General features: G+C 43.7%; 1 protein-coding gene across 2 annotated transcripts in view; it reads right to left on the bottom strand.

The window, feature by feature from the left end:
• The window catches only part of myo10 (myosin X), a 165,075-nt gene extending 144,262 nt beyond the window's left edge, over window positions 1–20,813 (bottom strand). For both annotated transcript variants that reach the window (XM_061920715.1, XM_061920716.1), the window contains exon 1: window positions 20,497–20,813. In XM_061920715.1, the coding sequence (XP_061776699.1) occupies window positions 20,497–20,517 (21 nt within the window). In that variant the 5' untranslated portion in view covers window positions 20,518–20,813. The remainder of the gene's footprint in view (window positions 1–20,496) is intronic.
• Window positions 20,814–21,021: the final 208 nt, after the last annotated feature.

The following is a 21,021-nucleotide window of genomic DNA, read 5'->3' as shown; positions in this document are numbered from 1 at the left end:
GGAATTTGATGACTACAACATGTTTCAAAAAAGCTGGCACAAGTGGCAAAAAGACTGAGAAAGTTGAGGAATGCTCATCAAACGTTTAATGACAAGTGTCATTAAAACATGTTTGCTGAAATGATGCTCATTTCAATGTTTTTCACTGTTCTTTTTTGTTTGTCTTGTTTGCAGTGTATTGCCGGCCCAAGATGCTTCTAAATACCACACATTGCACAATATGGATGCTAAGTATGTTTATATAAAAATCTCCTTTAAATGATGTAAAATATGCAGTTTTGTTTTTGTTGGATTGATCTTGTATTCAATGTTTAGATCAGGGGGTGTATGTCCTTGTGAGTTTGTGAAACCTTTGAGACACTTGCGATTAAGAGCTATGTAAATATACGTTGATTGAGCGTGGCACTGTATGTTTTGCATGAGTTCTCCTTCTGACGTGAGTGCTTTTATTTCTGTAATTACATTGTTCTGTTGTCCGTATGAGTTAAACAAGAAAATGATCCCATTCCTAAAAACACGGATGCAAATTAATGATTTATCCGCTTTGGTCGCTGTTTACAATTGTCATTCTTTGTGAGTTTGCATCCCTGTGAGAGGCACTCAATAATTGTTGATTACACATTACCGAAATTTATTGAACTGTTTTGACTAAACCACACTATATGGTGCTTTCATGGAGGTTCTGGTTTCGCTGTGATCAAAGTAATACAACTTTTTTATTCATCGGATTTTTCATCAAGCACTGATGCTGAAGATTCTCGAACTGCTCCAACTTCTTTACTGTGTGCTCACCTACATGTTCATCCAGCATCCCCTGGAGCAGTGGTCAGCAACCCAAAATGTTGAAATACAAATACAAAAAGGTAATCGGTCTGGAGCCACAAAAAATTAAAAGACTTATATAAGTGTTATAATGATGGCAACCCATGATGTAAGTGTCTATATTAGCTACATTAGCCTACTATCAAAATTACTTTAAAAGTCTTATATAAGTGTTACTGTGACGCTTGTGTGGCATTGTAATGCCGGATTGGTTCTTCCGTGGATGCGTCGAAGCGATGAACACAACAAGGTAAGTTATAAATGGATTTATTAAATAATAAAAGGCTAGGAACAAAAACACTGCTGTAAAGAGAAGGCAAACCAAAAACAGAAAAACAATTCCACAGCATGTGAGCTGGAATCAACAAATGGCTTAGCGTAAAAGCTAGCGAGAATATACATACAAAGATGCAGGTCGAGAGTCGTCACTGTTGCGCGTGGGCAAATTAGGATCCGAGACTGAACAAAGAAAAGAGGAAAGCTTATATAGGGAGAAATCAAGGAGAACCAGGTGTGTAGAAAACGAGGAGCAGGTGAAATCAATGTGTAACCATGGTAACGGACTAAACAGGAAGTAAGTGGGTCAGAAGAGAATGAAACAAAGATGGAAAAATAAACATGTGAAGATCTGAGTCACAGATCGCAACAGTATTCCCCCCCCCAAAAAGACAGATTCCAGATGTCTCAAAGAAAACAAAAACAAATAAGAAACAACTTGAACCCCCTCCCCAAAAACAGAGTCCACAAACGAAGGGAGGGCGGAGGGAGGCCACGGTGGAGGGTCGCCAAGTCGTGTGTCCCCGAATCCACCGAGGACAAGTCAAGTGGCGGCGGCGGATGGAACGCCGCTGCCGAACAAGTTTTGGCGGGCGACCTCGAAAAGGCCACATTAGTGGCCGCCTCGCAGGATGAGGTGCCCGGCGAGGCGGACGACCCGGGCACGGCCACATCCGTGGCCGACATGGAGGAGGGAGTGTCTGGCGAGGAGGATGACCTCGCAGAGGCCACGCCCGTGGTCGACGTGGTGGACGACGCCTCAGCACCGAAATCCCAGCAGGCTTGGAAGCAGCAGACGAGGGTGCGGGGACTGCAGCCAAAGCAGGCCCGAGTGCAGCTGGCGAGGATGATGCGGGTGCTGCAGCCGCAGGAGTCGTCGGAGGCGGCCTGGGAGCCGCAGGAGTCGTCGGAGGCGGCCTGGGAGCCGCAGGAGTCGTCGGAGGCGGCCTGGGAGCCGCAGGAGTCGTCGGAGGCGGCCTGGGAGCCGCAGGAGTCGTCGGAGGCGGCCTGGGAGCCGCAGGAGTCGTCGGAGGCGGCCTGGGAGCCGCAGGAGTCGTGACTGGTGTGAGCTCCAGCCTCATCGTCGGCGCCGGTGTGGGCTCCAGCTTCTTCGTCGGCAGTGCTTGGCGGCGTGGAGCTGGTACCGGCGCTTGTCGAGGAGCTGGCACTGGAGTGGGCTCCAGCCCTGTCGACACAGGTGAAGGTTCCAGCCCCGTCGTTGACGCTGGTGTGGGCTCCAGCCCCGTCGTCGACGCTGGTGTGGGCTCCAGCCCCGTCGTCGGCGGTGCTTGGCGGCGCGGAGCTGGTACCGGCGCTTGGCGGCGTGGAGCTGGTACTGGAGTAGGCTCCAGCTCTGGAGCTGGTACTGGAGTGGGCTCCAGGCTAAAGTCTGTAACTGGTATGAGAACCAGTTCTGGGTCGGAGGCTGGTGTGAGAACCAGGTGGGAGTCTAGTGCTGGCTTGAGAACCAGGCTAGAAACATCAGTTTCTGGTGCGAGAACCAGACTACAGTTAAGTGCTGGTGTGAGAACCAAACTGGGAGAAATGCAGAACACCGGTGGTGGAGGATGTGCTTGAGGTAATGACCTCGCGAGTCTGAACACCGGTGGAGGAGGTCTACTTGGTCGTTGTGATTTGACCGGGGGAAACACAGGTGGAGGAGGTCTACAAGGCCGTTGAGACTTGGCCGGGGGAAAAACAGGTAGAGGAGGTCTACAAGGCCGTTGAGACTTGGCCGGGGGAAAAACAGGTGGAGGAGGTCTACAAGGCCGTTGAGACTTGGCCAAGGGAAAAACAGGTGGAGGTGGCCTAGGAGGAGCTAGCGGTTTAACGGGCCGAAAAACAGGTAAGGGTGGCCTCATAGGAGGTTGCGGTTTGACAGTTTTAAGAAATGGTAGCGTCTGCGCTACCTCCGCAACACAGCTATAGGCCATAGCCCCCCCCTCCAGACGGGAATCCCAGACCCGTTCCCTGTGGTCAGGGACTGACCATAAGGGAGGGTGGTGGGAGGTTTGGAGGCGGGCAGACTCCTCCCCTCTATATTGTCCAGAGTGTCCCTTTGAAAAGGGAGAAAAAACCTTGGACTTGGGCTGGGAATGAGGTTTTACAGGTGGAGTTGAAAAAGCAGATGGTTGGGATTTACCAGAATAATAAAAAGAAAAAATGTCCTGGAAATTCTGTATTTTATTATTAATGTTATTGTCATTTGAAAATGGATGAGAAAGAGAATCTTCCAAAAAAAATTCCTCATTGATGATGTCATCAACGGAGGACGGGTTTGCGTTACCGGGAGGCGTCGACGAAATGACGTCATCTGCGCGGGACACAAGTTGAGAATTTGCCCAGTCGGTAAAACTGTTAGCAAAGTGTGTTATTGGGTCCCCAAACAATGGTGTAGGGGTTTTGTATGCGGACTGTAGGTTGCTGTGTTTATGAGGAGGGAGGCATGGAGTGGGAAAGTCACTGTCACGGGACGAAGCCATCGTTCGCGGCTTCCGCCTACGCGGACGAGCGCGAGCGCTGCGGGAGGGAAACTCACCGGACCGGGAAACATCGATGGGGATCAGGGTTCCATCCGGACCCCACATGATACTTTCATCCGGGTTGCATCGGAGAGTCTCTGCCTCCATCGCCCGAAACATAATCCATGTACCTTCATCGAAGGCGTCCTCGTGGTTGCCAGACGCGAAGGAACCATTCTTTGCTCGGATCCTACTGTGACGCTTGTGTGGCATTGTAATGCCGGATTGGTTCTTCCGTGGATGCGTCGAAGCGATGAACACAACAAGGTAAGTTATAAATGGATTTATTAAATAATAAAAGGCTAGGAACAAAAACACTGCTGTAAAGAGAAGGCAAACCAAAAACAGAAAAACAATTCCACAGCATGTGAGCTGGAATCAACAAATGGCTTAGCGTAAAAGCTAGCGAGAATATACATACAAAGATGCAGGTCGAGAGTCGTCACTGTTGCGCGTGGGCAAATTAGGATCCGAGACTGAACAAAGAAAAGAGGAAAGCTTATATAGGGAGAAATCAAGGAGAACCAGGTGTGTAGAAAACGAGGAGCAGGTGAAATCAATGTGTAACCATGGTAACGGACTAAACAGGAAGTAAGTGGGTCAGAAGAGAATGAAACAAAGATGGAAAAATAAACATGTGAAGATCTGAGTCACAGATCGCAACAGTTACAATGAAAACAACACATGATGTAAGTAGCTAATTAGTTGTATTACCCTACTATCAAAATGACCATGTGTTGCAGGCGGATGCAAATATTCATTGACAGAAATGTCTAAATATAATATTTTTTCCACACATTTATACATTTGTACAACAGTGGAAACCATTAGTAAAACTTTTCAGAGGTTGAGATAACTCCTGGAAATGACTGTCTTAAAATGGCCAAAGGTATGTGCCAAAGATGTGTGTTTCCAAGTTAAAGGAAACAACAGGCTGTCTTCTTCTAATGGATTTTTTACAATCTTTGCAAGCTGGGTAAAGTTTGCTGTGGTCTGGAACAACATGGCTCACAAACAACTATCAGAAATGCAGCCAATATTACATACGGATGTGTCATGAGACATGCAAATTAAATTAGCTCAAATATACATACAATTGGGGCATAAAGATACAATATGTACATACAGCTAGCCTAAATAGCATGTTAGCATCGATTAGCTACCAGTCACGCAGTGAGCAAATATGCCTCATTAGCACTCCAACAAGTCAATAACATCAACAAAGCTCTCTTTTGTGCATTCAGGCACAGCATAAAAAACGTTTGGTGGACAAAATGTGACAAAGGAGTGACATAAAACACTTCTTTTTGTGGCAATGTCGGAGAAAGTTAAACATGTAAACAAACTGGTCAGTCACAGTCCACCCAAAAGTTAGTTCAAGGGCCGCTGAAATTAGTAGGACAATACGGCGCTCACCAAATACTCTAATCAGTGAAGCATAAACACACACATATTAAACAGTGAGCTTTGTTACAATTCAGCAGGTTTGTGTTCTGTTTGTACTCCGACAGAAAGCATATTACAACAAAAAACAGATCTTTCACCCCAATTTTTTTTCCATTTCCATGCATTTTTGAAAAAACTCCATGGAGCCACCAGGGCACCACTTAAGAGCCGCATGTGGCTCTAGAGCCGCGGGTTCCTGACCCCCGCCCTAGAGCTCCTATTTAACTCAATCAGTGTCAGGTAGGGTTGAAAACGTTTTAAGGGTGTTATTTATCTCCACTAATAAATAACACCCTCAGGAAGTTGGAAGTTGTTTTACTGTATTTATTGGCAGGCTTAAATAAGACATAAAAAGTATCAATAATTATCGCTATCTATCAATATAAAAACATTTAATAATATAGTTTTCGACCATATTGCTCAGCCCTGTCTCTTACTGTCACTACATGATCGGTACCGGAAGACACGATCGGCCCACGCATATGCAAAGGCTACGTCACATCCTAGGCATGCAATTTTTTACGATTGAGCTTCTACGACGTCACGTTCTTTGATATTTGATTTTTTTTTTTATTAACATAGATTACCTAGGAGTAAAAGTGAACAACAATATAAAAAAGAACAAGGGGAAGATTAAAAAATAAATAAATCAGGGAGTATTATTGCCACAATTTCAAATACTTTTACTCTTCTGTCATTGCAATGAATGACGCACGGGTTATGTTTGTAGTTTGTATTTGTTGTTTAGCACTTAGCAATACTGCTACATGATGCTTGGTGTTTCGGTAAAGCTAGATCTGTTTAGAGGAGCTTTGGTGGAGACATCACATGGACCTTCTGGAGGAAAGTTCCGTGGTCAGATGAAACAAAAATTGAGCTGGTATGGCCACAATACCCAACAATATGTTTATTCCCAGGAACACCACCCCTACCGTTAATCATGGTGGTGGTAGTATTATGCTCTGGGCCTGTTTTGCTGCATATGGAACTGGTGCTTTACAGAGAGTAAATGGGACAATGAAACAGGAGGATTACCTCCAAAATCTTCAGGACAACCTAAAATCATCAGCCCGGAGGTTGGGCCTTGGGCGCAGTTGGGCGTTCCAACAGGATAATGACCCCGAACACACATCACAAGTGGTAAAAGAATGGCTAAATCAGGCTAGAATTAAGGTTTTAGAATGGCCTTCCCAAAATGCTGACTTAAATGTGTGGACAATGCTGAAGAAAAAAGTCCATGTCAGAAAACCAACAAATTTAGCTGAACTGCACTACTTTTGTCAAGAGGAGTGGTAAAAAATTCAACCAGAAGCTTACCAGAAGCTTGTGGATGGCTACCATAAGCACCTTATTGCAGTGAAATTTGTCAAGGGGCATGTAACCAAAGATTAACATTGCTGTATGTATACTTTTCACCCAGCAGATTTGGTCACATTTTCAGTATACCCATAAATTCATAAAAGAACCAAACTTCATGAATGTTTTTTGGGACAAACAAGTATGTGCTCCAATCACTCCACCACAAAAATAGGAGTTGTAGAAATTATTGAAAACTCAAGACAGCCATGACATTATGTATTTTACAAGTGGGTGTAAACTTTTGACCACGACTGTAGAGGCAACTTGTTTATCTACTCTATCCATCCATCCATTTTCTACCGCTTATTCCCTTTCGGGGTCGCGGGGGGCGCTGGCGCCTATCTCAGCTACAATCGGGCGGAAGGCGTGGTACACCCTGGACAAGTCGCCACCTCATCGCAGGACCAACACAGATAGACAGACAACACTCACACTCACATTCACACACTAGGGCCAATTTAGTGTTGCCAATCAACCTATCCCCAGGTGCATGTCTTTGGAGGTGGGAGGAAGCCGGAGTACCCGGAGGGAACCCACGCATTCACGGGGAGAACATGCAAACTCCACACAGAAAGATCACGAGCCTGGATTTGAACCCAGGGCTGCAGGACCTTCGTATTGTGAGGCAGATGCACTAACCCCTCTGCCACCGTGAAGCCTATCTACTCTACTGGTACTTTAAAAACTTTTAGTTTATGGAACATCTTCTTGCCTCGTAAAAAGCTTTTAATGCCGCGTCAGAATCAACATGAATATTTGATACGATTTAAAAGTCACGTTAATAAAGTCCTAATGGAGGCTGCAATTACAACAAATCAATACTACCCTCATGAGTCAGCATATTTAAGTTAGTGTTCACTCAAAAAGAAGCGGGACGGCTAACAAGCAAGTTCAATCAATCAATCAATCAATGTTTATTTATATAGCCCCAAATCACAAATGTCTCAAAGGACTGCACAAATCATTACGACTACAACATCCTCGGAAGAACCCAAAAAAGGGCAAGGAAAACTCACACCCAGTGGGCAGGGAGAATTCACATCCAGTGGGACGCCAGTGACAATGCTGACTATGAGAAACCTTGGAGAGGACCTCAGATGTGGGCAACCCCCCCCCTCTAGGGGACCGAAAGCAATGGATGTCGAGCGGGTCTAACATGATACTGTGAAAGTTCAATCCATAGTGGCTCCAAGACAGCAGTGAGAGTCCCGTCCACAGGAAACCATCTCAAGCGGATCAGCAGCGTAGAGATGTCCCCAACCGATACAGGCGAGCGGTCCATCCTGGGTCCCGACGAGCGGTCCATCCTGGGTCTCGACTCTGGACAGTCAGTACTTCATCCATGGTCATCGGACCGGACCCCCTCCACAAGGGAGGGGGGGACATAGGAGAAAGAAAAGAAGCGGCAGATCAACTGGTCTAAAAAGGAGGTCTATTTAAAGGCTAGAGTATACAGATGAGTTTTAAGATGAGACTTAAATGCTTCTACTGAGGTAGCATCTCGAACTGTTACCGGGAGGGCATTCCAGAGTACTGGAGCCCGAACGGAAAACGCTCTATAGCCCGCAGACTTTTTTTGAGCTCTAGGAATCACTAATAAGCCAGAGTCTTTTGAACGCAGATTTCTTGCCGGGACATACGGTACAATACAATCGGCAAGATAGGATGGAGCTAGACCGTGTAGTATTTTATACGTAAGTAGTAAAACCTTAAAGTCACATCTTAAGTGCACAGGAAGCCAGTGCAGGTGAGCCAGTACAGGCGTAATATGATCAAACTTTCTTGTTCTTGTCAAAAGTCTAGCAGCCGCATTTTGTACCAACTGTAATCTTTTAATGCTAGACATGGGGGGACCCGAAAATAATACGTTACAGTAATCGAGACGAGACGTAACAAACGCATGGATAATGATCTCAGCGTCTTTAGTGGACAAAATGGAGCGAATTTTAGCGATATTACGGAGATGAAAGAAGGCCGTTTTAGTAACGCTTTTAATGTGTGACTCAAAGGAGAGAGTTGGGTCGAAGATAATACCCAGATTTTTTACAGAGTCACCTTGTTTTATTATTTGGTTGTCAAATGTTAAAGTTGTATTATCAAATAGAGGTTGGCGCTAATGGATCTTTGTTGTTGTTATTTTAGAATTGTTTTGAGTCTTTCAGAAAGTTCATCACATGGACGCTAATGCCTGCAGACAAACCTTAGGTTGTGACTGATTATTAGCAGATCAGAGTCAACAAAGGTCCCTGAAGTTGAACGACAAAGATGTGCAAGTTGTTGGAAGCAGCTGCAGCTGGAGGAGCAAACGAAGACAAAAGTGGGAGACACTGCATTATTTGATTCCGTGCGGAGCCGCTGGCAGATCTGCAGCTGGCCGAGGGCCGTGAAAGTAGTTTGGAGCGCTCCTGGCCCGCCGCCAGCCGTTCTGCTTCCTTCGGCGAGTGTTACTTGATAACTAGAAGCCAGCAGCCTGCGTCAGACAATCATCTTCTTAAAACAAGCAGCAGGAGACAGGAAGTTGCGGACCTCGTCTGATTGGTCAGCTGGAGGAGATTGGTCGGGAATTGCAAAAATTCCCAGTTGTTCTCAGACGTTCTGCAAGCTATTTAAATTCCTCTCAGGCTGCTAGCTAGCAGGTATCTTATTACACATGCTAGCTAACTAGCCTACATAGCGCTCAAGCCCCGCCCACAGATATAGTCTGCAGACCGACAAGGATTCACTAGATCAGACTTTAAGGGGAACTGCACTTTTTTTTTTTTAACTTTGCCGATCGTTCACAATCATTATGAAAGACATGACGGATGGATTTTTTTTTTAATGCATTCTACATCCATCCATCCATTTTTTACCGCTTGTACCTTTTTCGGTCGCTGGAGCTTATTTCAGCTGCATTCGGGCAGGAGGCGGGGTACACCCTGGACAAGTCGCCACCTCATCACAAGGCCAACACAGAGAGACAGACAACACCCACACCCACATCCACACACCAGAGGGAACCCACGCAGTCACGGGGAGAACATGCAAACTCCACACAGAAAGATCCCGAGCCCGGGATTGAACCCAGGACTGCTCAGGACCTTCGTATTGTGAGGCAGATGCACTAACCCAGGGGTAGGGAACCTATGGCTCTAGAGCCAGATCTGGCTTTTTGATGGATGCATCTGGCTCTCAGATTAATCTTAGCCGACATTGCTTAATACGATTAGAAATTAATATTTCCACTGGTAATTGGAGTTAAAAAAAAAATTCAAAATACAAAACATTCTCCTGCATTTTAATCCATCCATTCGTTTTCTAATGCATCTGTTCAAGAAGGCGCATTAATGGTAAAAGTGTTCTATTTATTATTGGTTAGCTTCAGAATAAAAATGTTATTAAAAAGAATATGAGAGTTATTGTACTCAAAAAATGTTGACGTTATTTAAAAATGCACGCATTTAGTTGTATTCAGTGTTAAAAAAATTATATAAGGCTCTCATGGAAATACATTTTAAAAGATTTGGCTTTCATGGCTCTCTCAGCCAAAAAGGTTCCCGACCCCTGCAATAACCCCTCTTTCACCGTGCTGCCCTGAATGCATTCTTAATATTAAATAAATGCGTTTAAAAGTCCACCTACAATGGAGCCGTTCAATTCAGGCTATAGAGCCCCTAAAAACCATTTATACATGATGTATTCGTATATGTAATGTAGTAACAGGCGTATTTAAAATAATATTTATTATTTATATATTTTGATCATTTTAAGCATACACGCTGCATTAACTTAAAAAAACGCATCATAACGTTTGCTTTTGTTTTTGATTGATTGATTGAAACTTTTATAAGTGTGAATTATATTTATATAGCGCTTTTCTCAAGTGACTCAAAGCGCTTTACATAGTGACACCCAATATCTAAGTTACATTTGTACCAGTAGATTGCTACAATTGACCACTAAATGGTAACACACAAATAAGCTTTTCAACTTGTTTAAGTCTGGGTCCACGTTAATCAATTCATGGTATTGTGTTTTCATCACTGATTTCTGCTCACTGCAGACTTTATGAGAGCCAACAAAGCTTATAACCATCTCTTACTGTACAAGGTCTGCTGTCATTAGGATGCAGACGCTTGGATGCTCAAATATTCCCATTTTTTTCTACCACTTGTTCCTTTTGGGTTCGCGGGGGGTGCGGGAGCCTTTCTCAGCTGCATTCGGGCGGTAGGCGGGGTACACCACCCGGACAAGTCGCCACTTCACCGCAGGGCCAACACAGACAGACAGACAACATTCACACTCACATTCACACACTAGGGCCAATTTAGTGTTGAAAATCAACCTATCCCCAGGTGCATGTCTTTGGAAGTGGGAGGAAGCCGGAGTACCCGGAGGGAACCCACGCAGTCACGGGGAGGACCCGAAAACTCCACACAGAAAGATCCCGAGCCCGGGATTGAACTCAGGACTACTCAGGACCTGTGATTGTGAGGCACATGCACTAACCCCTGTCCCACAGTGCTGCCCTCAAATATTCCCATTTAAATAAAAAAATGTGTCATATACCTCGAGAAGAAACGGGGCTAACAAGTATTTTCAGATAGTTCCAGGTCCTAAATGGTGGTCAAAGTGTCCCAATTTGTCAAATGAGCTCCTCAGCCATCCATTGTTCTGTGAAATGCATGATTTATGATCTAAAATTGGCTTACAGGGAGCAATGAAGCGAGGAAACAGCAGATGATCACGGCGACCGAGGTGAATAATGGCGCTGCTATAAATAGTTTGTCTGTGTTAGCGCTGATAGTAACAATATCACGAACACCTGGCTAATATTCAAGTAACAAAATGTAAATTGAGTATTGTTGGCGCTTTTTCAATGGTTATTTATCGGATTTTATGGGTGGAATGGTGGAGCTCCCATTTTCTGCGCAGTAATTGGACTTTTATTTAATATTTACAATGCATTTTAAAAATCTATCCGTCATGTCTTTCATAAGGTTGATTGGCAACACTAAATGGTCCCTAGTGTGTGAATGTGAGTGTGAATGTTGTCTGTCTATCTGTGTTGGCCCTGCGATGAGGTGGCGACTTATCCGGGGTGTACCCCGCCTTCCGCCCGATTGTGGCTGAGATAGGCACCAGCGCCCCCCATTACCCCAAAGGGAATAAGCGGTAGAAAATGGATGGATGGATGTCTTTCATAATGATTGTGTAAAATAGCCAAAAAAAATAATAAAAGTGCAGTTCCCCTTTAAGTCTGGTTTATATTCTTGCGTCACGTAACTTGCATAAGCGATGCTGTCTTGCTCCTCCCCCTGCATACATTCCCGCAAACCCTGACATGCACGGTGCGCCTTCCAAAAATCCTAACTTCATATGAGCGGCGGCGTGGACCGCAGAGCTGTGATTGGTCAGCTTTTGCCGTAAAGCACAGGATAGCAGACGCTGTGCTTGAAATGCCCAAATTATTGTTTGAAATTAAACAACAGTGATTGAACATTTGCATGCAAACTGATATTGTGCACTTAATATCTTAATGCAGTGGTCCCCAACCTTTTTGTAGCTGCGGACCGGTCAACGCTTGATAATTTGTCCCGCAGCCTTATTTTTGAGTTGGTGCACTAATTGTAATTGTATCTTGTGTTTTTTATGTTGATTTAATTAAAAAAAAAACATTAATGAAAAAATTTTAAAAAATAAAAACAAAATTACCGTAATAAAAAATTCTTCTGCGGCACATTAAGACCACTGTCTTAACGTGTTAATCAAATAATTACTGAATGTGTCATTTTTCGGCTTATATTGTTGTTGTGCTCAGAAAAAGTTAGACAAAGTATGACGCTCTTTTAACTTTTATTGCCAATCTTGTGCTAACAACTAGTTCAATTCTGACACACTCCTTCTCATGCACACGCGTCTTTTTCTCTCAAACACACACAACACTTCCTCATTCTCCGTCAATCATATTTCAGGCACGGTATGTCCACGAACAAGAGAGCTCTGAACATTGAGAACACATGAAAATAAACATTGACACCAGCAGATCGTTACAATAGTTATTTCAATTACATAGCTCTCTCTAGTCCAATGTCCCAAACTGTCGAAAAGCTTTGCAAATTCGCCTATCCTCAGCCGCAACTCGTTCAGGGGTTGCACAGCCCACCTTTGCAAACATCCTCTCTTCCGGTTTCGAAGCAATGTGAACAATGAAAAGGATTGTTGCTTCAAAAGGATTCGTTCCTGCACTAACAATAAAGTGGATGTTACTTCAGACACCATTCTTTACACGTTTACAACCACTGCTACAAACTAGAAGAGCTCTTTCTCGGTCTCCCTCGCATGAAGATAAGTCAGCATGAGTTGTGGTTGCTCAAATAGAAAACACTGCTCCTTAGGGTTTTGGGAAGAGAATTACAAGTCACGCGCCACCCTCCACAAAAGAGCTATTGAAAAAAAAAAAACAAGACGCTGTCAGAGGGGAGGCAAGCTACGTGACGCAGGGGTACATACCAGCCATAACCAACTTTTCTTACCTCTTGGTACCTGTTGTTTTGTATTTGGGATGTGCACAAGTTCCGAAAATTTTAAATCAAACCATGGAGGCATTGCAGAGATATTTATAAAACTATCTTGCCTTTCTTCCTACAAAAAATTTGCTAAACCTTTAATGTAACTGGTTGGGAAAAACGTAACCGGATGATCCGTTTATGTCATCTGCTATTGTAGTCAGCGCTGTGGTGAATAGGATCCCTTTCTGCTATTTTGCTGTGGAGCAGACTGGCTGGTACATGCACAAGCCTCCTCCGCCGTTTTAATTTCAAATACAAAGTATAGTTTTATATATTTATATCTGTCAGTAGACTCGCTATGGAAGCGCTAAAAACTACAAAAAGATGACACTGTCGAAGTGGAGGCACGTAAATAAAACCCACCCTCAACATATACTATGTTTTACAGTTTGTAAAACATAATTTATGGAACATTTTGACCAAAGAACCCCAATTACATGTTATGTAGACCTTAAGGAAGTGTTTTAAATGTACAAAAAAAATCATAATATGACCCTTTTCAGTCAGAGAAAACATAAAATGAGGAATGCATTCAACTCTTAAGTCTTCAAAAGTCAGGAATATACTTTTTAACATCACTTTCTGTTAGGATTCTCTGACAACATGGGAGCCATGTGCCTACACTGCAAAAAAAACTTTGACACTGTGGTGTGTGCATGTAAACACACACACACACACACACACACACACACACACACACACACACACACACACACACACACACACACACACACACACACACACACACACACACACACGAGGCCCGCCCACCTGTGCTCTGATTGGTTTTTAGGTGACGCCTCAGTTTAAATGTTCAAATATAAACACAACCTGCGAAACGCCAACAGGCCAACTGTGTCTAAACATGCACAAACTCTCTCGTTTGCCAAGCAGGCTGGTTATGTTGTTTGACAGATGAAGTAATGACTTGTGAATGATTATCGTCTGATAACATCAAAGCTGATGTTGTGAAGTTGTGCGTCGTTTAATGACGCTGACAGACATTGCCAACACATCCCAGACCTTCAACTTAGTCTTTCAGAAAGGAAACTTCAAACCAGCAGGTGGCGCCACTTTGTGTTAAAAAGCACAAAGGTGTTAGTGGACTAAATTCTTCTCACGTGAGGGTCCTGTTTGTTGTGAAAGACCTCATGAGACCTGGGAAGTGGAGCAAATAAGGGCATGGAACTTGAGGCATGTTTTCACAACAGTGTTGATCTTGGTGTCGTTTTAAAACAAGCTTAATGAAGCCTCTAACTAAAACATGTTTCTTTGACTTGGAATGGCGTGGCTCGACCTGGTTCGATCCCCGGCTTGCGCCATCCTAATCGCCTCTGTAGCGTCATTGAGCAAACTATTCCACCCTTGCTCCTGGTGGGTCGTGGTTAGGGCCTTGCATGGCAGCTCCCGCCATCAGTGTGTGAATGTTTGAATGGGTGAATGTGGAAATAGTGTTAAAGCGCTTTCAATCAATCAATGTTTATTTATATAGCCCTAAATCACAAATGTCTCAAAGGACTGTACAAACCATTACGACTACGACATCCTCGGAAGAACCCTTTGAGTGTCTTGAAGGTAGAAATGCGCTATACTAGTATAACCAATTCATCATTTAAAAGGCCTGTTAGCATCTTGTTAGCACCATCTAGATTACAGGGGTGTCAAACACATTTTAGCTTAAGGGCCGCATGAAGGAAAATCAATTCCCAAGCGGGCCGGACTGATAAAATCATGGCATAATAACTTAAAAATAAAGCCAATTTCAGTTTATCTTCTTTGACTGTCTTTGGCCGAAAATATAACTAATACATTCTGAAAATTTACATACTACAAATAATCCTCTTGGCATTATGAAAACTGAGGAAAAAATTGGTGCAGCTTTAAAAACACCATGAAGAACACAACGAACTTATAGACTTTGTCTCAGTGTTTTTACACAACCACTGAACTTAACTTAAGCACTTCCTGTTTAGCATTCTAACATTGGCAGTTTATTAAAAATGTTTGGAAAAGCAACCGATTGTTTCTACAAACCGCCGCATTGGTGAAATCTGCATACTGCCCCAACACATTCATATTACAATTATAATTAAACATGGTGTCAGTTATCAAAACGACACCATAGCTTTGCGATGTTGCTTTTTTAAACAGAGCCGGCTGGGACTTAAGACCTAGTTTTAATACTTCCACCTTCTGTAGCCTTTGTTCCATGTCCATATTCTTGTCTTTGTCTTTCTTAGATGTTTCATAGTACCTTTTTAGATTATGTTCTTTCATTACAGCTACAATTTTTCCACACAGAAGACACACAGGTTTGACTTTTACCTCCATGAACATGTACTCTGCCTCCTACCTGGCTTGAAACCCCTGTTCTCACCGTCCACATTCTGTTTAGCCATTATTGGGGTGGGTGGTTGCTTAAAGTTTACATCTGCCCTGAATGCTGATAAATAATGAAGCCGAGAGCCACTTGCGGCGTTGCAGTTAGTTCGCGGGCTACTGTTCCATTGTGGCGAATGGAGTATTGGTGCTTGCAAAACAGCAGCAGGTGGCTGTGGTCTGCGGGCCTGTTGTAATACTAATCAAATATGATATCATCCCGGGGGCCATAGATAGTTCATTCGCGGGCCGGATCTGGCCCAAGGGCCTTGACTTTGACACCTAGGACCTACTAGGATGGCGTCGTCTCAGCTCCCAGTCCAACACTTCCATGTGGGCCTCTTTGTTTCCACGGCGATAAACCAGCACATCGCAGAGGATATTTGAGATGAGAGCACAGACACATTCCCAACGAGGCGAGTGTTTGCACACCATCTAGTGCTCTCTCACCCATGTGAACTTTGACCGCTGCTTGGGAGCCCGACTGGCTCGAAACGCAAACCCGGAAGGAGGAATGTTTAACGGTTGCTCAGATCAACCGTTACACCCAAGGACAAGAACCGGTTTGGTGGCCTCGTCATCATCAGAGCTTAATCACACACCTACGGTCTGATGACGCTAAATAAATATCTAACTGGCTAGACGACAAAATTCCAACCTCTGATCTTGACCTTAAGATACCTGTTCCAGCTTTCCTTTTAGCAAGTCCAAAGTCAATCCAAAACCTTGCGGCCGATTCGCTAACCCAGTGGTGTCAAACGTACGGCCCGCAGGCCGGATCAGGCCCGCGAACAGGTTTTATCCAGCCCGCGTAATGAGTTTGCTCAGTATAAAAATTAGCCAAAATTTTGGAATGAAAGAAACTGCTGTTCTAAATGTGTCCACTGGATTTCACAATATCAATTATTTGTATCTTTGTAGATTATGATACATATGTAAAAAAAAATTACCCACATGATGTTAGTGCACCAGTCGAGGAAATCGAGCAAACTACATAAATAACTTACTGTAATTTCATCCATCCATCCATTTTCTACCGCTTATTCCCTTTCGGGGGCGCGGGGGGCGCTGGCGCCTATCTCAGCTACAATCGGGCAGAAGGCGGGGTACACCCTGGACAAGTCGCCACCTCATCACAGGGCCAACACAGATAGACAGACAACATTCACACTCACACACTAGGGCCAATTTTAGTGTTGCCAATCAACCTATCCCCAGGTGCATGTCTTTGGAGGTGGGAGGAAGCCGGAGTACCCGGAGGGAACCCACGCATTCACGGGGAGAACATGCAAACTCCACACAGAAAGATCCCGAGCCTGGATTTGAACCCAGGACTGCAGGACCTTCGTATTGTGAGGCAGACGCACTAACCCCTCTGCCACCGTGAAGCCTTACTGTAATTTGATTTTCATTTTTTATCTTGATAAATTGAAAATTAACACCAATTAGTTGACTGCTAAACATTATCACAGAGTTTATTCAGAAAGTATAAATAACGACAAATAAAGATAAAATACTGTTAACCACAACATGTCAGTGTAAAAAAGCCCCAACAACATTATGGTTTGTACATTTTCAGAATGTGCTTCTTCTATTTTTAAACAAAGAAAACAATCTAAAGTTGTCTTTATTTTTAAGTTATTGTGCTGTGATTTTACCAGTCCAGCCCACTTGGAAGTAGATTTTTCTCCATGTGGCCCCCGATCTAAAATGAGCTTGAAACCCCTGCTCTAATAAGTCTACCACAATATTTAGGATTGTTCTAAGGTCCGAAATTGTTGTCCTGCATTGAAAAGCCCCAAATCTACCTCTGAACTAGCAGTCACACACCATCTGGTAAAGTTCTTCAAGTAGTAAAGGTCTGATGATGCTAAATACATATCTAACAACTGGCTAGATTACAAGATCTCAACCTCTGATCTCGACCTTAAGATACCTGCTCCAGCTTTCTTTCCAGCAAGTCCAAAGTCAGTCCAAAACCTTGCGACCTATTTTCTAACCCAGTGTTTATCACACATTTTGCGTCGAAAAAAATCCAGAGGCACACCACCAGCAGAAATCATTAAAAAATGAAACTCAATTGACAGTAATAAGTCGTTGTCGCAATTGTTGGATATGACTTTAAACCATAACCAACCATGCATCAATATAGCTCTACTCTCAAAGTAGGTGTACTGTCACTACCTGTCACATCACGTCGTGAATTATTTTAATTTTTTTGCGGTTTTCCTTTGTGTAGTGTCTCAGTTCTTGTCTTGCGCTCCTTTTTTGGTTGCTTTTTGTCTTTTTGGGGTATTTTCCTGTTTTTATCCTTCTTTGTGGGGACAATGGTGATTGTCAAGTCATGTATGAATGTACATTGTGGACGCCATCTTTGCTCCCCAGTAAGTCTTTGCTGTCCTCCGGCATTCTGTTTTTGTTTACTTTGTAGCCAGTTCAGTTTTGGTTTCATTCTGCATAGCCTTCCCTAAGCTTCAATGCCTTTTCTTGGGGGCACTCACATTTTGTTTACTTTTTGTTTGAGCATTAGATACCTTTCTACCTGCATACTGCCTACCGCTGTTTCTTACATCTACAAAGCAATTAGCTACCGGCTGCCACCTACTGATATAGAAGAGTATTACACGGTTACTCTGCCGAGCTCTAGACAGCACCGACACTCAACAACAACACATAATTTGCAGACTAAAATTACTGGTTTGCAAAAAATATTTTTAACCCAATAAGGTGAAATTACATCATCTCCCACAGCACACCAGACTGTATCTCACGGCACACTAGTGTACATTTACCTGTACTTCATCAAGTAACATGTCTTTGGTACAGTACTAAAGCTGGGGTACTAGAGGCTTTTGTCTTCTGAAGTCAGGACAAATACTACAAAACCTTTCATTTGAGTCCTGATTAGGTCCAAAACAATATCCTCTCAGGACTTCCAAGCTAGAACAAAGATGCTTTTTTAATTTCTGAATCTTGTCTTGACTCCCAAGTCTAGGTCTGATGCTGGTAGTCATATCAGCTGGCACACCATGTCAGATAGTTCAAGGGCCAACACCAAGATAGATAGATAGCTATATGGTACTTTCTGGACGACCGGGGACGGCGTGGCGAAGTTGGGAGAGTGGCCGTGCCAGCAATCTGAGGGTTACTGGTTCAATCCCCACCTTCTACCATCCTAGTCACGTCCGTTGTGTCCTTGGGCAAGACACTTCACCCTTGCTCCTGATGGGAACCTGGTTTGCGCCTTGCATGGCAGCTCCCGCCATCAGTGTGTGAATGTGTGTGTGAATGGGTGAATGTGGAAATACTGTCAAAGCGCTTTGGGGTCCTTAAAAAGGGGTAGAAAAGCGATATACAAGTACAAACCCCGTTTCCATATGAGTTGGGAAATTGTGTTTGATGTAAACATAAATGGAATACAATGATTTGCAAATCCTTTTCAACCCATATTCAATTGAATTCACTACAAAGACAAGATATTTGATGTTCAAACTCTTAAACTTAATTTTTTTTTTGCAAATAAGAATTAACTTAGAATTTCATGGCTGCAACATGTGCCAAAGTGAAGTGTGAAGTGAAGTGAGTTATATTTATATAGCGTTCTTTCTCTAGTGACTCAAAGCGCTTTACAGAGTGAAACCCAATATCTAATTTGTACATTTAAACCAGTGTGGGTGGCACTGGGAGCAGGTGGGTAAAGTGTCTTGCCCAAGGACACAACGGCAGTGACTAGGGTGGCGGAAGCGGGTATCGAACCTGCAACCCTTAAGTTGCTGGCACGGCCGCTCTACCAACTGAGCTATACCGCCCTAAAGTAGTTGGGAAAGGGCATGTTCACCACTGTGTTGCATCAGCTTTTCTTTTAACAACACTCAATAAACGTTTGGGAACTGAGGAAACTAATTGTTGAAGCTTTGAAAGTGGAATTACTTCCCATTCCTGTTTTATGGAGAGCTTCAGTCGTTCGACAGTCCGGGGTCTCGGCTGTCATATTTTACGCTTCATAACATGCCACACATTTTCGATGGGGGATGGGTATGGACTGCAGGCGGGCCAGGAAAGTACCGGCACTCTCGCTGTTGTAACACTTGTCCCACTGAAATAAGCAGGGGCGTCCATGATAACGTTGCTTCGATGACAACATATGTTGCTTTACGGAATGTAGACGGTAAAATCCCTCAATTCTTTGCAGTAGCTCATTTAGAAATGTTGTTCTGAAACTGTTCGACAATTTGCTTACAAAGTGGTGACACTCACCCCCATCCTTGTTTGTGAATTACGTAGCATTTCATGGAAGCTGCTTTTATACCCAATCATGGCAGCCACCTGTTCCCAATGAGCCTGCACACCGGTGGGATGTTCCATATAAGTGTTTGATGAGCATTCCTCAACTTTATCAGTATGTATTGCCACCTTTCCCAACTTCTTTGTCACGTGTTGCTGGCATCAAATTCTAAAGTTAATGTATATTTGCACAAAAAAAAATGTTTATCAGTTTGAACATCAAATATGTTGTCTTTGTAGCATATTCAACTGAATATGGGTTGAAAATGATTTGCAAATCATTGTATTCCGTTTATATTTACATCTAACACAATTTCCCAACTCATATGGAAATGGGGTTTGTGCAACCATTTACCATTTTTGCTGAGTCCTTCAGGAAAATTAAAATTGAACATTTCAAGTATGATGCCAGTCTACCGAGGATGTCGTTGTGGTTTGTGCAGCCCTTTGAGACACTAGTGATTTAGGGCTATATAAATAATCATTGATTGATTGATTGATTGATTGATTGAAAGTCTCCTGAATGTGGACAAGTCATGTGACAGTCATGAAAGTGTCAATAAAACCACATCCAGTCTTCCTCTGGGAAGAGGAAATGCCTGAGCTCTCCTGGGACTCCATCCAGGCAGACCAGCACTGTTCTCTGATATGACAAATTACATCCATCCATCCATTTCCTACCGCTTGTCCCTCCAGCACCACCCACTTTACATTCATTCATTCATAAATACATTCATTCTCTCCAAGCACAGGTTCCATCGTCAGTGCTGACTTTTTTGCACTCGAAGAACTCCCAGGTAAATGCAAGATGACGTCACATATGCATAAGAAAAGTAAAAGGGCAGCAGTTTTCTTACCTCCGTGAAGAAGTTGTCCATGTTGCCAGTTTATCTTAATCCAACAGGATGATCCCACTCGTGTGTCATTCCACGAACCTCCTCATGGATCCTCGGGCAGGATGAAAGAAAAATGAGAAACAAAAACTTATGTCTTTCTTCCCAAAAAAGTCCTCCCGCGTCCGGCGTCGTCCTGTGCGTACACACCCCCGCGCGTCCCTCCGCTGGTTCGGGCCCGGTGGTCGAGCTGGTCCCACCGGGAGCACAAACGGTGTGGACGCCGTGCAAACTTTTGAAAAGTCACTCGTGTCCGTCTGTACATACGACCAACGGACAATAGGAGTGAAGCCCCGCCCACATTATTACCTCCTCCCTCCTCTTCGCCGCCACGCGCCTCTCGCACGCCCCCTGCTGGACGCTTTGAACACATGCTAACGCGAGAGAAGCTGTTACGTGATGTTAGTAATCGGTTGTTCCTTTGAATTATTCTCGTCTTTGTGACGTAGCAAAGAACATTTTTACTGTGTTCTATGCGATTGGATGAAA

Source organism: Nerophis ophidion, linkage group LG14 (assembly GCF_033978795.1).
Source record: "Nerophis ophidion isolate RoL-2023_Sa linkage group LG14, RoL_Noph_v1.0, whole genome shotgun sequence".
Taxonomy (NCBI): domain Eukaryota; kingdom Metazoa; phylum Chordata; class Actinopteri; order Syngnathiformes; family Syngnathidae; genus Nerophis; species Nerophis ophidion.
Note: the sequence above shows the minus strand (reverse complement) of the source record. Positions and strands in the feature narration are given on the sequence as shown.